A 17,555-nucleotide genomic window follows, 5' to 3' on the forward strand; every position below is an offset into this window, starting at 1 on the left:
AGACATGCATGCATGGATACGTAAAATACACATATATACATATATACACATACATACGATGCATACAGATAAATGATCGATGTGGCAGGCAATGGATATAGAGGAATCCAAATAATTGAGAACCCTAAGATATGCTTTTGTTCGGTTGGACATTGCTTTTAACCTATGAAGGGGATTCTCGCTCCCTTCTTGCCCAAGCAATTGGGGAGATTCTTTTTCCACAAAAAAAAAAAAAACCGGAGACACGCATCCAGCATTAAAAATTATGTTTTAGATAGATAAACCCCATGGATATATATATATATATATATATATATATATATGACCATATGGTAATATTTCCAAAAGGGTTTGTCGATATGATTCAAATATTCTCTTGCAGTTAAATAATTCTTTTTATAATATTAGCTCCAACATAAAAAATTGTTTTAGATAGATAAACCCCATAGATATATATATATATATATATATATATATATATATGACCATATGGTAATATTTCCAAAAGGGTTTGTCGATATGATTCAAATATTCTCTTGCAGTTAAATAATTCTTTTTATAATATTAGCATTTTCGTAAAGCCGTGGGAACAAAATAGATGGAACTTGCAGCCAAAAAGAACCAAAAAACTAAAAGTAAATTCATATAGTACCTATATATATATATATATATGGAAGTTAGATTATATTGTTAAGCAACGTGCATGAAAAACGAGAGCAGATGGCCCGTGTAATAACAAAATGCTAATAATGTTTAACCGAAGAATTATCTTTTCCAATTAAGTTAATTGTATAGTGTCAACCTTGAGAATATATTAGTGATAAATTTTCGGACCAACATAAATAGAAATTTGGGTCACAAACACAAAACTTTTTTATGAAATAAAAATCATTAAAAGTATTATTGAAGAAATATATATATTCCCTTAATTTTGGAATATATTGATAGGTAGGCATATGATGCTTATCCCCTCAAATTGCTCCACCACAAAAAAGTTCATTCCATTATTATGCAAAATTTACTTGGTCTACCCTCCATTCCATATGCCCACATAACCCGTCCAAAACTTATGTACTATTACAGTATAAGTTTATCAAGTCCCCTAATTACAAAAATAAAAATAAATAAATAAATAACATGAGATCGTATCCTATAGCTAGGTCCCGCGATTTTAAGTGGGATTTCTTAATTTCTGCTTATGTTGCTCACTATTATTATTTAAATGGAAACAGAATTGAGCATTAATTAATCAAATTTTAATCGATTAACAATTCTTTTAAACGAACGAGAATTTAACTTATCACGGCAAAATAAAAGCGACAAACCAAATATTACATTGATTGTCCATTTATTCATTTAGTTTTCTCTAAAATATCTGTTTTTGGAGGATACTTGTCCGATGGATGGGGTCAATATTTGGGGTTTCCGTTCAATTAATTTTGGTTTAGCAAAATTTTTTAATTAAGTTTTATATTTACTTTTTGTTCGGTTCGTATTGTGTTTGTGTTTTGTTTATATTCAATTTTATTAAGAAAATAATTATTTTCTAAAAAGTTCTTTTTAGAAAATTTTTTAAGTACAAATTCAGTTTGAATTCGATTAATTTAGTTTAATTAAAGTCATATCCAATTGGACTTTTAGACAAAATTTCAACTCGAATACCATTATATATTACTCAATTTAACTCCATTCAATTTTAGATAATCCAAACCGAAATAACACACACTTCGGATAATACTCTAATTCTTATTTATTTTTTAAAAAAAGGCCTACATAATTAACTTATTAATTTATCGCTTGATTCTCCGGTAGCCAACTGCCTATATATATATATATATAAAGCCCTTTTACGTTAGCCTTGAAACCAAGCCAACGAAGCATCACGAACACAAACTTCTCTCTCTCTCTCTCTCTCTCTCAAAACATGGCATTAACTCAAAAGAATTGCCTCGCCATGAAAGAACAAGAAGGATTCTACGCATTACACAATAAAATTCCGACGGTAACTCCTCCTAGTCCATGTCTTTCTTCCCGTACAAATCTGAATTCCTACGTTTACCACGGTCCACAAATTTTTACCGTCAAAGAGACTGTAACCACATCTACAGACGCCAACTTGTTCGTCTACCAATGCCCAAATAGCTCAATCGTGAAAGAACAAGTTCTTCCCCACACTACCGAATCGGCTCGGCATTTTCATTCACAGCTCGATGCCAAAAACGAAAAGATCAAGTTCAAAGAGGCCGACGGGATGTACAAAGGGAAGATGAACGTAAGAATTTAGATGGGTAAATTTGGATCATAGTAAAAGTTTGCTTCTTTTGTAGTTTTGGCGCGAGTGCAGACCAAACACTCACCAACGTTGGCTGTTGTAATAAACGTCGCAACTCGAAGTGTTTGTGTCTGCTTTTTTTTTTTTATTGGTGGCATTTAGATATGCTTTTGAACATATAAGCTTTTACTAAGAGTGCTTATGAATTATGTAAATGTGCTTTGTAATCAATCCATATGCGTATTATAAAAGAAAATAAATAATCTATACGCATATGGGCTCGTATGTACTTACTTATATGTCCTTGTATTCATAGAAAAAATACTACTTGTATAATTTTAGATAATCATGATTACGGAATAAATATATAAAACTAAAAGAAATTGATGGGCATATACAAAAGAGGCAAAAAAATCTACCATAGTGTACTACGTTTTATTAATACATCTACAAAATGGTTTACAGGGGGGTTTGTGCAAGCATATTTTTATTGTGGAATTTTGTAATTACAAAATAATATGGGGGTTTTATTGAATTGAATGTAAGAAGATGGGGTTATTTTGCGAAGTTTTCTTTTACTAAAAATCCATCCTTGATCACATCGCCATTTTCAGAGATCGCGAGATTGCTGGATTCTTACCCTCGCCTGCCCGAGATTCTACTGCGGTCGGATTTCCGAAGAGTGCGTTTCGATCCGACCCGGATCCTAGTGGGTATTGTCTCATCAATCGAACATTTGCGCTTTGATTCCGTTTTTTTTTTCTTTTTTGAAAAACCATGAATTCGAACTACGGAAAGGGATCATCTGGGTCGATGAACAGCTTCAATTTCGATCTCGGGCTCGGATCGAACCAAGGCAGATCTCTTAAAGATCAGAAGAGCCAACCCTCTCCGTATTCGAGCTCGAATTCGCATCCGAGGCCCGCATGGCAACCCGGGAAGCCCTCGTGGACCCATCAACCCGCTCCGAAGCAGGCGACGGCCCGATCCGAGATCGGAAGCGGACCCTCTTCCATGGTGGGTGATATTTTCGGGAAAACGTGGGGCTCGTCTTCCGGATCGGGTTCAGGTATTGGGATCGTGAACAAAGACCCGACCTTGTTTGGAGATCTGGTGACCTCCGCGATAGGTCAGGGCAAATCCACCGGAAATGTGCCATTGAAGAACGCTACGCCTACTTCGGCTCCAGGTTCGAACAAAAGCTCGTACTCGATGGGGAATTTGGCCGATTCGTTGCCCAAATCCGGTAATTCTGGGAGAACTGGTGCGAATTGGGGTTATGGCAATAGCTCCGGTGGTAGTAATTTCGGTGTGAATGCTAATAATAGCAGTAAGACTCCGAATCTCGGAGGTCCTACAATGAAAAATATGGCTGGCAGCAATGTAAGCGGGTTAGGTCTGCGTTCAAATGGTGATCCCTTTGGTTCTTTGGTCGATTTCGGATCAAAACCTTCGGGAAATATCGGTTCTGGAGCCAAAACTACTAAGGCCAATGTGCAAAGTGATGGTTTTGGGGATTTTCAGAGCTCATCTCAATCCGGAGCGTTCAATGCAAATGGCAATGGTTTCGCAGCATCGAGTGAGAAAACAGACAGCTTCGGGGAATTTCAGAACGCCCCTAAATCGAGCAGCACCTCCGCTTTCCCGTCCGGTGGTTTCAGTTCAAATGCTAATAGCTTCAATGATCCTAACATCGATTTTGGGATGCCAAAAAGCGGTTTTCCTTCTCAAGCTCAGTCTTCCAGCGATGATCCTCTGGGGATGTTCTCTTCTTCCACAGCGGCTGCACCTGCCACATCGCAGCCTGATGATTGGGGATTTGAGGGTTTTGACAATGCCGCTGATTCGGGTGGTGGATCCACCACTGAGCTTGATGGATTGCCTCCTCCTCCTGCAGGGGTATCGGCCACATCGGCTAAGTCAAAGGGTATTGATAACCAGAAGCAGGGTCAATATGCCGATGCCATAAAGTGGCTCTCTTGGGCCGTGATTCTTATGGAGAAAGCCGGGGATCAGGCCGGGACAGCTGAGGTCCTGTCCATTAGGGCTTCGTGTTACAAAGAAGTCGGAGAATACAAGAAGGCGGTCGCCGACTGTACAAAGGTATTGATCTATATTCCGGTATTGTTCTTTCACATAAATGGAACATTTGTCTTAGGATGCTTCTCTTGGTTCTTGTGATCTTAGCATTACTGAACTTTTAACTGGTTCTTTGCTTCTGCATCTTGGTTTTGATGATTTGTGTATAACCGCTAGAACTCTGTTGTACGAAATAAAATTCATATAATGAGTAACATTTTGTATGGAAGGGTGACACTTTGTGAAACGAAATTTAGAATTTCGAATTTCGTCTCAGTGGGTAAAGCTGACAATTTTTGGGATTGCTTTCAAGTTTGCTTGATGTTAAAAGCTTGGTATACATAGATGCACACACACACACCAGTCCCATTCTTGGTGCTTTTCTTTTAAATTTTCTGCCAATTTTCAATCACAGTTTTGGGACCAGGGTTTCAGTAAAAACTCCAGACAAGGCTGAAAGTTTGTATATTTTGTGATGGTTGCAGGTTCTTGAACAAGATGAGAAGAATGCATCGGTTCTCGTGCAACGGGCGCTCTTGTATGAGAGCATGGAGAAGTACAAACTCGGGGCAGAAGATCTAAGGATGGTTCTAAAGATCGATCCGGGCAACAGGGTGGCCAGAAGCACCATCCACCGCTTAACAAAGATGGCCGAGTGATCGGAATTCCGACCCAAAGGGCCAAGTTCCTGAAAACTTCACAGTAATCTCTCTCTCTCTCTCTCTCTCTCTCTCTATATATATATATATATATATGCAAGAACTGGCACCTCACCTCCTTTACATTCTTTCTCTATTGTTTCTTCTTCAAGTGTGCTTATGGATCTGCTTTGCATTTCTGGTGAAGTGTGTCTCCGAGTTCATTACATTCTCAGACACTTAACGTTAGTAACCAAACGGTTTTGATACAAGAACCTATATCTTGATGGCGTTGCTTCATGTCTGTTTCTTCTTGTGTGCTTTGTTTTGTTTTGTTTTTTTTCATTAAAAGGTCTAAGAATGTTCTTCTTTGCTGTTTTGTGAAGTTTGTTTTCCGACTTGGATTTGAATTTTGGTTTTTTTTTTGTCACTTAAAAATATAGTTTTAGCATTTCGATCCAATATTTTGGCAGATAAATTATCCTAATTAATGAAGAAAGAATATGTGTAATTTTAATTATAAAAATTTAAAGAAAACGTGTATATTGGAGGTTATTGTAGTCCTTTTGTATGTTTAAAATTATAATGAGGAAAAAAATAGAAAATCTACATGCTACTAAAACTATGATTGAAAATAAACGCCGATTAATAGAAAGTATTTATGATCTATTTTATTATTAAATTACTGTAAACTGTATTGCAAGTGTGAACCATGACATAGGTGTCGTCGGATAAATGTGAGTTGTGTAACGTATATAAAATATTTGGTAGTTAAATATACACTATTTTAAAATTTATTGAACAAAACATATCATCTAAATACGGAATATGCATATGATAAAATGATAATTGAACGCTAGTGATAGATCTTTAATTTCATAACTAATCTCCATAATTTAATTACGGGTAATTAAGGATATGACTCATCAATCAAAGAAAGAAAATGCCCAATATTTACCTAATTATTAAGTAACACTCCAATTTCGATTAATAAAAATAAAATCTCCAATATAAGAATAAGCGTTTTTTTTTTTTTGCAGGGGCAAAGGTTATAATTTTGTCCATACTTGGTTGTAACCGTCGATTGAGAAGAAAATAATAATATTATAACGATGTGGACCATTTTAATCGCATACAGAACTTTATATCATAAAGGCAATTTATTTCCCTCTATAAATGCGTCTCCTAGCAGTCTCTTCAGGGAGAGAAAATGTGTGGCGGTGCAATAATTTCCGATTTTGCCCCTCTCGTCACAAAGGGCCGGAAATTGACGGTGGAGGAGCTCTGGTCGGAGCTCGACGCCTCCGCCGGCGACTTCTGGAGCTTCGGTTCTTCCTCCAAGCCTGAACCCGTCAACCATGGTTCTCTCTCTCTCTCTCTCTAGATTTGATAGTCATAAAAATCATGTCTTTATTTATGATATCGCATGCATGGGTTGTCTGAAGACAAAAACAGATATGGAATCGGATGATATTGATTTCAGTGTCCACTCGGTTATTATATTATTCAAATCTTTGGGTTTTTTAAAAAACGATTTTTTTAACCTTTTCGTAGATAAAAATTCAGCCTTTTTTTACTTTTTTTTACTTTTTTTTGGTCACCATGAAAATAAATATGCGAAATTATAGTCTCCGATGATTTGAACAATCCAAAAGTAGGAAAATGATTTGAAATTATATTTGCCTTTTTTTTGTTTTTGTTGTAATCAATCGCTCTTTATGGGGTTAAATTCGTGGTTTTTAAACTCGTCGGAAAGAAGAAGCGGCGGTGGCGAATAACACGGCGTCTCCGGCGCCGGAGAAGCCTCCGGAGGCGTCGGAGCGACGGCGGACGAGGAAGAACATGTACAGAGGAATAAGGCAGCGGCCATGGGGGAAATGGGCGGCGGAGATAAGAGATCCCCGGAAAGGCGTCAGAGTATGGCTCGGGACATTCAACACGGCGGAGGAAGCCGCCATGGCCTACGACTCCGCCGCGAAACGCATCCGCGGCGACAAGGCCAAGCTCAACTTCGCCGCCGAGCCTCCGGCGAAGAGACACTGCGGTTCCGAGTTGAACCGGCCGAGTTTCCCGACCGAGTTTCTCGATCCGGGTTTCCGGGTCGACCCGGATTACGACCTGAGGCAGCAGATATCGAGCCTGGAGTCTTTCCTAGAGCTCGACGGCGCGACGGCGGGCCAGCCGAGTCAGCTCGGGGGAGGTGGAGCCGACCAGTGGATGCTCGATGACGTCATGGGCCATGGCAGGTACTTGTGTTAAATAATTATAATAATTAAAATAAAAAAGAGTGAAATTAAATAAAAGCGATGGTAATATTTATTATAACTGTTCCGTTATGGTTTAGTAGAAGTGTGTTTCGTCGCTGTTGTAATTGAACGCTGTGTTGTGGTTTGCGCTTTTGTGGTTTCAAATTTATGTTTAATGGAAAACCTGGATATATATATATATATTATATATATCATAATTTTATAATTTTTACTGTAAGTATATTTTTTTTATATACTGAAAATACTCTGAACTAATCCCATTTAACTGCCGTCAATATAATAATAAGTTAATACAAAATCTCGAATAAATTCATGTCATTTAAAAGCAAATGTGTCGACATTGCCATTAGTACACACATATTCTGTTTTTATTTTCCGATTAGATATTTGATATTATTGATGTTTCGTTTGGTTTTATTAAAGAACCTATTTCTATGATGTCGACATTTCCTTGTGTATATACGCACGCAAAATCAATCAACAAATAAAAAATTGATAAAATAAATAAGTTTGGATATTTATTTATAATCGAACTTATTGCATTTTTAAATTAGATACACTTTTAATCCGAGTTCATGGATTGCAATTAAATTATATTAACGTTTCTGCCCAAAAAAACCTAGACCAAATGTATAATGAAATTAATGTGTGCAAAAGTTGTTAACTTTACTATGCTTTCAATTGTATTTGCTTAACTTTGGATCTTTTGCATATATGAAAAATGTATCAGTCAAAACAAATAATATATATTTTTGGAAAATATAATTAAATCATAATATTATACGGTTAATTTAAATTATTGACGAGTAAAAAAATCACGGAATGATACGATAAACTCGACCGTCATTGTCTACAAATAGCAGCGCATGTCACCACCTTCGTACGAAACGAAAATTACAGCGTACAAAGAATATGATTAAGATGTTGACCTCGGATCTATATAATTATTACATTTTTACTTATGTATTTTATTTTATTTTTCAATACATATATATAGTTTCGGTTTCGATTATAGTTTATCTTTGGACACTATAATATACATCATTTCTAAATTTCATCTAATTTTATGAATATCCTATTTTGGTGTATTGTATCGACTTAAAAAAATCTCACGCATGCATCTAGAGCGACACGTCAGCGAAATCAATGCCAACGTACGTCTATTCATAGATATTCATTTATAGGAAATATCACATATTGTGGTAAATTTTTCGACGTGTATTTATCTTCTATGTAAAAGCCTAATAAATGTTATTAACCTAAAAATACACAAATTATAATATAGAAAATATAATTAACCTTATTTTTTTAATAAAAAATTTTCGAATAGATCATTTTAATAATAAGAATATTTTAATTGAAATGCGGAATAATCACAAATTAACTTTTGGTAATAACATGAGAATAATATCCGCAACTATGGTCTTGTCATGGGCTGTACCTTATGGTATAAAACACTTAAGTTATTTGCTTGATAAATTATGTCAAGTATATTGTTTTCGAAATTATTTTTATTAATTACTAAAGGCGAGATTGGTGGGGCAAATTTAATATTATGGAATTTAAGATGCATGAACCTCCTCCATGCGTGGGTCCCTACCCATTTAGCAATAATCTTAATTTGTTTGCAATCTTCTCTTCGTCTCACTTTCAATATTAAATATGATATATTTAATCAAACGTGTATTTGTAACACTATTACTCGACTAATCATTTATTGTAATCTATATATTATATTATCTATGATGATGTACTTGCTTGCACACGTATTCGTGTTCATTTTTGAAAAATAAACTATAGCATATACTATATTATAAAATATTTTATTTTTCATAGTTTTTTTTTTTGTAGAATTTGGTTATTAACACAATCACTTTCTTGCATTAACAATACCTATTTGAAAAAAAAAAACTGATTGACATGCAACGGGGGACGAGAAGTTGATGGGCCCTTTTGGGCCGTTGAATTACTAAAAGGGCCGGGTCTAGTGTGGCCCAACTTAGAAACCTCTAACTTAAGCAGAGGGAGCGACGCGTGATCTAAAAACCCTAAAACTCATCATCCTCGTTTTATAACCCGTCGCCGTTTTATCCCTTTTGCCAGACGAAACCCTAACGGAGAGAGGCGGGGAGACGGAGCCATGGTGTCGCTGAAGCTTCAGAAGCGGCTTGCCGCAAGCGTGCTCAAATGTGGAAAGGGAAAAGTTTGGTTGGATCCCAATGAAGTTAGCGAGATTTCCATGGCCAATTCTAGTACGTTGTTCTGTTCTCGCTCTCCCTTTCAACGTTTTTTTGGGTATAATCCGATTTTTCGGGAAATTCATTTCCGAGTTTGGTTCTTGTTTTAATGTGCTTCGTGAGAAAATAGATTGTGTTGATGAATTAGAACGGGAGAGCTCATTTCGGAATTGCATTTTCTAATGTTGAGGGAAATTAGATTGCTTTCTTTAATATGATACTGGTTGTTTTGTTGGGTCACCGTAATTTGACGAATTAGGATTCGATGCTCATCATGTGGTGGGTATGCAGGCCGTCTGAAAGATAAATTTGGGATCTATGAATAGACTCATGTATGTGTATTGACTTGCGTGTTTTTCCGGATATACAACTGTATTTATCTATATACGATGGTTTGGCAGTGAGTTAAGAAACTGTTGTTTATAGCCACCAGGACAAGCATCAAGGACCTTATACTTAGTTCCTTGCTTCCAATCCAATGTATTTGAACTGTCTAGCAATTAAATAAAGGAGTTGATCCTGTTGCCATCGTTTTCCTTGTAATTCTGCTCTACCGTGTTAATCGGCCTTCCTGCCACATTGACGAACCAGCTAGGCATCTGGATCTTTAGGGTTCTCTTGGTGTTTTAATGCTACAGAGAGTTTGAGATAATTCGTAATCCCTTTTTCCTGGGGACGCCTGTAACAGGGCAGAACATCAGAAAGCTGGTTAAGGATGGTTTCATCATCAGGAAGCCCACCAAGATCCACTCACGTTCTCGTGCGAGGAGGATGAAGGAGGCCAAGAGGAAGGGTCGTCACTCCGGATATGGTAAGATCTTTTGATTGGAACTCATCTACTTTGTTAACTCAGTCTTTTGATGGGCTACCTTGGTTAGAGACCGTCTCTTAGGAGAATCGCCTGAGTGATATATATAATTACAGAATCTTAAGGGAAAAGTTACCTATGGCTTTCAGGTAAGAGAAAGGGTACAAGGGAGGCAAGGCTGCCGACCAAGATTCTGTGGATGCGGAGAATGAGGGTGTTGAGGCGTTTGCTGAGAAAGTACCGTGAGGCCAAAAAGATTGACAAGCACATGTACCATGACATGTACATGAAGGTGAAAGGTAACGTGTTCAAGAACAAGCGAGTCCTCATGGAGAGCATCCACAAGTCGAAGGCTGAGAAGGCAAGAGAAAAGACGCTCTCTGACCAGTTTGAGGCCAAGCGTGCTAAGAACAAGGCTAGCAGGGAGAGAAAGTTGGCCAGAAGGGAGGAGCGTTTGGCTCAGGTAAAATTGCAAAACACACCAATGAGAACCATATGCCCTTTTTTAGTGGGTTGTAGGGTTGATTGCAATAAAATCCATCTTCTTGTTTGGTTTGTAAACATTAGTTTGGTTCTTGCTTATGTTTTCGGCATTTATAGGGACCTGGAGAGAAAGCAACAGCCGCATCAGCACCTCAACAGGCAGAGTAAGAAACCCATCTCTCTTTCCTTTTTTGGGTATCTGGGTTTGTCTGTATTCAGTTAGTGAGTTACCAGGTGGTAGTGATAGAGATTTTGAACTGAACTAGGAAGGAGTATGATAGGAAACGTGTTATTTCTTCTCTGTTACACTTATGTTTTGTCACCCACTGAACTTGAGAATTGAACATAGTTTCAGTCATGGCCGAGTGACCCATATCTTTGTATCGTTCTCTGCAGGGGAGCGAAGAAGTCCAAGAAGTGATTTGTGCGAAAAATTTGCAATTGATCCTCTGAGGTTAGATTGGATTGGATAATATTTTTGCCCCCTGGTTGAGTTTTCATTGTAGAAGAAGAATGGTTCTTTCTCCGTTGGATAGATTTTCATGTTTTGACGCCTGGGATCTCACACTGCCTTGGAATGGAACTATCAGTTTTGTCTCTTTTTTTTTTAAGAAAAATATTATTTTCGTGTGGTAGAGATGAAACCGGTGGTTTGGTGATGAAACGCGCGTTTGAGTATATGCTCCGCGTTTGCGGTTTCCCAACGCATATTTGCCAGTCGCTTGCGTTTCGTGTATTTGGTTACTTAAATGCATCCTCTGTACCATTACCTGATTATTTATTTGCACGATTTAATATGTTATTCACTCGTATTTATATGATAATTTCATCAATTATAATTAGATACTACATTTTACGCATATAATTATATTGCGATCTATTACTAAAAAAACGAGCGTTTGGCTTGATACTTGAATTGAATTCATGAAAACAAAGTACATAATGTCATTTTGATAGTGACAAGGAAAATCAGGAAATAGGAATTGTCAACATATGATTTGTAATTACTTTAGGAACAGAGAATATAATGTCGTCGAGAGACCCACGAGGCCATGTTCTCCATGAGTCTTGTCTCTCTCATTGCCTCCAATCAAACATCTCTCTCTCTCTCTCTCTCTCTCTCTCTCTCTCTCTCTCTCCTAATTGCATCCTTGTTGGGTCACTAATAAATTTTTTTTTGTTAAAAGGGTCACTAATAATTTCATCATATAATTATAATTCAATATCGTAACCTAATAATCATGTATCAGTTATATATAACATAGTAAATTTTATCTGAATATGGAATATGGGTACTTTGATTTTTGATATATATATATTTGGTTTGTAATGATTTGTCCCATAGTGGCCACGGACGTATGTTGATGGGTTAAATTGTGACCATGCATTTAGCAAATGCAAATAGTTTATATTATCACTTCGAATCTAATGAACCTTATTATTGTAGCATCCACCTAAATACGAACATAGTTTTAATTATTCAAAGCTTTGATTAAATCTAATGCTGTAAGCATTATATTTGTCTTCGGACCACCTAATGATATAGCCAAGTGACGAACATAGTTTTAATTATTCAAAGCTTTGATTAAATCTAATGCTGTAAGCATTATATTTGTCTTCGGACCACCTAATGATATAGCCAAGTGCACTACATACATACATACATACATACATACATACATACATACATACATACATACATACATACATATACATACATCTGCATGCATGCATACATGTAAAGATTATTTCCCCTCTAAATGCATATATATGGTCTAGATACATCTATGCGTGTATATACACGTTTATAAAAGGCATGCATGTTTATGTAAGTGCTTATGTATTCGATTTGTAGATGTTTAGACGAACAGAAATTATATATAATTAAGGAGGTTGCTTATATATATATATTCAAATATTTACATACTTTTTTAAGTACATGCGTTATGATTACATATATATGGATCATTTGACAACAGTAATTTAAAAAAAGGAGTAGATTTGGACAGACGCACTTACCATTAGCTTTTAGATTCGGGAGCCTCTCACAGCCACAACTTTATTTCGTTTTATAACAAAACCCACAAGATATCATTTTATATTCTATCTGATTAGTTAATTCCTGTCCACACTAATCATAAACATTTTGTTTATATATATATATATATCACTATCATAATGAGGTATTAACCCAACTAATTTGTTAATTGTCGGTCTTACTTCTTATATTTATTATTTATCAAAATTCAATGCTAAAATGAAATCGATTGGTTAATTACTGCCGCTGACGTTCCCCCTATACACGGGTTGACCGAAAAATGACGCAAATACCCTTTTCCACATATCTGCCAAATTCAATTACAAGCACATTTCCGGGTTAAAAAACATAAATATATCTCATTTTAAAAAAGCCCGTAAAGTAAGTTGTGGTGTAACATCATATATAATTATATATATATATATAAACGATAGATACACTTTACGAATGTCGTGCATCTATATGCATAAAGCATAAACATGTATATATATACATGTATATATATAAGAGAGTCTAGTCTTCAGAGAGTGCAGAGAGGAAAAACCTAGGGGATCATGGTGCAGGAGATGCCATTCCCGTAATATTCGGAACCAAGGAAGGGCAAAACAGGCAGATTCTCCGAGAAATATAATTAAGGCTTCGGCTATCTCAAAGGTCCGACCAAAAGATCCACCGGTAATCCAAAATCTCCGATTCGTTTCTTCTAATATAACACAGATTTGGTATACACACGCATATATATATATATATATGCATGTTTATACTTATAACCATATATAGTATATATATGCATACGTACATATAAACATGTTCTTCTTGCAACCTAATATATATCAAAAGAATTCCACATCCTTTGTTATGAAACATCAACTCCATAACATCTGTAACCAAAACATCGTAATCCCTCTCTCTCTCTCTCTCTATATATATATATATATATATATATATATATAACAAAGATGGTGAATTTATGTTGCAGGAAGAAGAACCCTTGATTTTACCAAAAAAAATGGTGTTTTTACCGTCGTTTTTGGACGGACTTGCAAGAAATGCGTCCATGAAGAGAAGAAAGAATATAATGGAAGAGGAGAGAGGAAAATATATAGCAGAAGAGATGGCGAAAGAGGCAAAGAAGAAGGCAACTGCTTGTTCTTCAGGCACTGTCCGGTCGGAATGTTCCAAGAGATTCGCTTCTGTCTTTTCTCAGAGAGGAGAAAAAGGGATTAACCAAGATCGTGCTATTGTCTGGGAGGTATATACATACAATCACTTGTAATTCATATCCTTATATATATATATATGTAATATTAGTCTCATGTGTGCATGTATGTATGTATGTATGTATGTATGTATGTATGTATGTATGTATGTATGTATGTATGTGTGTGTGTGTGTATTATTGTGTGTATGTGTATGTATGTAGGGATTTTTTTTGTTTTGTTAAAACTACGTATGTATGTAGGGATTTGGATGCCAAGATGACATAATATTCTGTGGGATGTATGATGGGCATGGACCATGGGGGCATGTTATAGCCAAAAGGGTGAAAAGGTCTTTTCCATCTTCTCTGTTGTGCCATTGGCAACAGATCCTGTCTTCGTCGCCGGAATATTCTTCTCCGTTCGATATATGGAAGGAATCTTACCTGAAAGCATTCTCAGCCGTCGATCTTCACCTTAAACTCCTTCCGTCCATTGATTCTTACCGCAGTGGTTGCACCGCTCTCTCCGCTGTCCTTCAGGTACGTTTTCATTATACCCTTGTTTCATACATATACATATACATATACATATACATATACATATACATATACATATACATATACATATTCAGACTAAAATCTTTGTTTTTTTTTTGTATTAGGGCAACCATCTTGTTATAGCAAACGCTGGTGATTCACGGGCAGTAATTGCAACGAATTCGGGATTTGGTTACGGTTTGGTGCCGGTTCAGCTCTCGGTAGACTTTAAACCGAACATTCCCGGTACAGTCTATCTTTCTATCCTTCTTCGAAAAACCAAGCATCAAAATAGAAAGAAAGATTGTATAAATATTTGGAGAATTCGAATTAAGCTTGTAATGTGCGTGTTTGGTGGATCAGAGGAAGCAGAACGAATAAAGAAATCGGAGGGAAGAGTGTTGTGCCGAGAAGATGAACCGGGGATATACCGGATGTGCATGCCAAACCGAGATTCACCCGGTTTAGCCGTTTCAAGGGCTTTTGGAGATTACTGTCTCAAGGATTTCGGTTTGATCTCCAAACCGGATGTAACGTACCGAGAGATAACCGACAAGGACCAATTTCTGATACTGGCCACTGATGGGGTATGTGTATTAATGAAGTATCAAAATTTCTCATATGTATGGACCAGCTATTTCATTAATTTGATACAACATACATACATATATATATATATATATATATATTCAGGTATGGGATGTGATGTCAAACGAGGAAGCAGTAGAGATAGTGGTGGGTTCGGTTACAGACAGGACAAAGTCGGCGAAGAGATTGGTGAAGAGAGCTACTCGGCTTTGGCAGAAGAAGAGGAGAGACGTCGCCATGGATGACATTTCTGCTCTCTGCCTCTTCTTTCACCCCTAAACCCTAACTCATATGCTTGACCCCACAAAAATCAACCACGTACCCATCCATATACATACAATTTTTTAATGTACTCGTCGTTATATACGTGTGTGTGTGTGTGTGTGTGTGTGTGTATATAGAGAGATATAAGCAATGTTTCTGTTTTTCTAAAACCTCAAAATCCAGTAATTTTAAGCAAAATGGATTTTTACTAAATTGAAGGAAACAAATACAGAGCTGAGCTGGCACCCAAAACAGTGAAACTTTGCTTCTGCATTTATTTTTGTGTATATCAATATATATACATATATATATAAAAGATATTATTTGTAATATACACATAATGAATGAGAGAGAGAGAGAGAGAGATGGGAACTTAGTAAGATTCCCTCTCCAATTCAGAGAGTAAGAGTTCCATCATCTTTTTGTACATTGGCATGTAATGGTCGTTTATCATTGTTCTCGACAGCCTAATCTTACTGTACAGTTCCCTAGGCGTCTCATATATTCTCACTCGTTCCACCCTCCGCCTCCTCCTCCTCCTGCTGTCTCCCTCTTCTACCCTACCCCTTGTTTCGGACTCCGATTCCGTTTCCGTTTCCGTTTCGGATTCCGACTCAGATTCAGACACCGAGACAATGTGCATGATCTTACCTGGAGGGTAGAACCGCTGGTTCTCTGCCATGTCTGTGGATGTGGCCGAAGCTGGGCTGTGACTCTGCCCCGACGAGTCTCCTGCCCCGACCACGATTTCAGTCTCCTCTTCCGTTATCTCCTTAGCAGCAGCAGCCTCTTCCTCACGCGCCTCGATGTCCCTCTCATTCTCCTGCCGCTTCAGCTCTTTCTCCAACACGTCCCAGAGTTCATCTCCTGTCACGTCTTCCATCGCAGACGATGATTCCGTCATCACTCTCCTAATTGAGATCAAAGGTTCCTCTTCTTCTTCACCTTCATCATCGTCATCATCTTCTTCTTCTGGGTATTCATGTCCAGATCCACTGCTGCACGACAAACGTTGTTGCTCCATTCGCTTGAGACCTTTTTGTTCCCTCGCCACCGTTTCAGACACAAGAGCTTCTGTGCTTCTTCTCTCGGAAATAACAGAGGAGGAGCCTTCAGGCACGTCGGTGACTTTAGTGTTCAGTTGGGAGCTAATCGCCCGACGCCGTGGTCCCATGCATGCCCATGAAGATATTGAAGAACGAGTCTGTACAACGGCTTGTGCAACATCCTGGGCACGCTTTATCATGACCTGTACAAAATTTTTACTCATCATCATCATCATTATCTTCTTCATTATGATGAAGAAACATCCCCAAAGAAACTATATATATACATATATCTTTGCCCGCGAAAAAGTTAAATTTTTTTTTGCAGAATGATACATGGATAATATGTTTATAGTGCATTGGCCAAACATGTAATGTAAATACCTGAGTGCCGCTTGAGACGGGCCGTAAAAGTGCCCCAGCACCAGCAACTCTGGCTTTCGCAGTCGCTAAAGATGGAAGACGAGATCCTATGGCGGTTGCAGAACGATAAACAACATTAAGTACTCTGGTGTGTTCAACCTGATCCCGCAGATCGTTCAACCAGGAAGATGACGTGACCTGCCAATAATAAAACATGATTCCTTTTTGTGAATGAATCTGAGCATGGGAAATTACAATTACGAGAATGAATCTGAGCAAGTTATAAACGCAATAAGGATTTTGCATTCGACAGGAAGAATCAGAAAAGACTTAAATGTTGCAAGAAAGCCCAATAACATGAAGATACCTCTATACATATCTACAAGGCAGTAATAATAATATCTGATTAAACTCACACACTTTGCATATTTTTTTTAACCAGGGTACGCAATATATTCCTACAATACAGAGCAAGGAACTTACAAGTTGATGGCGGACAGGAAGAAGGAAAAACATAAAGTGTTGACCAAAGTGTAAAGGCAGAGCGGATGACATACCTCAGAACGGAGGCCATCAACCGAAGAAGCAGAGAATGTTGGGACCAGATCAGATCCATTGACAATTGTAGTGATGAAGTTCTTGCCTGATTCTGCTAAATCCCATGTCATACATGCAGCTGCAAGGTATAAATAAAAACTCAGAGCTAATTGGCTGTGAGGGAAAGAGAACAACCA

The 17,555-nt window shown here is 37.3% G+C and overlaps 5 protein-coding genes across 9 annotated transcripts in view; 4 read left to right on the forward strand and 1 right to left on the reverse strand.

Moving 5' to 3' along the window:
• The first annotated feature begins 2,865 nt into the window (after window positions 1-2,865).
• Window positions 2,866-5,399, forward strand: LOC104802587 (uncharacterized transmembrane protein DDB_G0289901). 2 transcript variants are annotated; one of them, XM_010526251.1, is made up of 3 exons: window positions 2,866-4,375; window positions 4,837-5,053; window positions 5,163-5,399. In XM_010526251.1, the coding sequence occupies exons 1-2, from the start codon at window positions 3,050-3,052 to the stop codon at window positions 5,008-5,010; spliced, it is 1,500 nt and encodes a 499-aa protein (XP_010524553.1). In that variant the 5' UTR covers window positions 2,866-3,049; the 3' UTR covers window positions 5,011-5,053; window positions 5,163-5,399. The 2 variants fall into 2 exon arrangements, with proteins under 2 accessions (XP_010524553.1, XP_010524552.1); XM_010526250.1 differs by having other exon boundaries at window positions 4,837-5,298.
• A 782-nt stretch (window positions 5,400-6,181) lies between these two features.
• On the forward strand, window positions 6,182-7,436 carry LOC104802588 (ethylene-responsive transcription factor RAP2-3). 2 transcript variants are annotated; one of them, XM_010526253.2, is made up of 2 exons: window positions 6,182-6,350; window positions 6,746-7,436. In XM_010526253.2, exons 1-2 carry the CDS (start codon window positions 6,200-6,202, stop codon window positions 7,246-7,248), a joined length of 654 nt encoding a protein of 217 aa, XP_010524555.1. In that variant the 5' UTR covers window positions 6,182-6,199; the 3' UTR covers window positions 7,249-7,436. The 2 variants fall into 2 exon arrangements, with proteins under 2 accessions (XP_010524555.1, XP_010524556.1); XM_010526254.2 differs by having other exon boundaries at window positions 6,749-7,436.
• Window positions 7,437-9,336: 1,900 nt separating this feature from the next.
• On the forward strand, window positions 9,337-11,211 carry LOC104802589 (60S ribosomal protein L19-2). The gene is made up of 5 exons (XM_010526255.2): window positions 9,337-9,508; window positions 10,182-10,304; window positions 10,451-10,764; window positions 10,902-10,948; window positions 11,181-11,211. Exons 1-5 carry the CDS (start codon window positions 9,397-9,399, stop codon window positions 11,203-11,205), a joined length of 621 nt encoding a protein of 206 aa, XP_010524557.1. The 5' UTR covers window positions 9,337-9,396; the 3' UTR covers window positions 11,206-11,211.
• A 2,085-nt stretch (window positions 11,212-13,296) lies between these two features.
• Window positions 13,297-15,689, forward strand: LOC104802591 (probable protein phosphatase 2C 41). 3 transcript variants are annotated; one of them, XM_010526260.2, is made up of 6 exons: window positions 13,297-13,476; window positions 13,802-14,074; window positions 14,285-14,563; window positions 14,686-14,806; window positions 14,924-15,147; window positions 15,254-15,689. In XM_010526260.2, exons 2-6 carry the CDS (start codon window positions 13,832-13,834, stop codon window positions 15,425-15,427), a joined length of 1,041 nt encoding a protein of 346 aa, XP_010524562.1. In that variant the 5' UTR covers window positions 13,297-13,476; window positions 13,802-13,831; the 3' UTR covers window positions 15,428-15,689. The 3 variants fall into 3 exon arrangements, with proteins under 3 accessions (XP_010524562.1, XP_010524561.1, XP_010524559.1); XM_010526259.2 differs by having other exon boundaries at window positions 13,298-13,497; XM_010526257.2 differs by lacking the exon at window positions 13,297-13,476 and adding an exon at window positions 13,613-13,719.
• Window positions 15,690-15,770: 81 nt separating this feature from the next.
• Window positions 15,771-17,555, reverse strand: part of LOC104802590 — a 4,703-nt gene continuing 2,918 nt past the window's right edge. The window contains exons 5-7 of the mRNA XM_010526256.1: window positions 17,379-17,497; window positions 16,843-17,019; window positions 15,771-16,661 (exon numbers count right to left, since the gene is read on the reverse strand). Coding sequence (XP_010524558.1) covers window positions 15,786-16,661; window positions 16,843-17,019; window positions 17,379-17,497 — 1,172 coding nt within the window. The 3' untranslated portion in view covers window positions 15,771-15,785. The remainder of the gene's footprint in view (window positions 16,662-16,842; window positions 17,020-17,378; window positions 17,498-17,555) is intronic.

This window comes from Tarenaya hassleriana, unplaced genomic scaffold (assembly GCF_000463585.1).
Source record: "Tarenaya hassleriana unplaced genomic scaffold, ASM46358v1 Cleome8, whole genome shotgun sequence".
NCBI classification, from domain to species: Eukaryota; Viridiplantae; Streptophyta; class Magnoliopsida; order Brassicales; family Cleomaceae; genus Tarenaya; species Tarenaya hassleriana.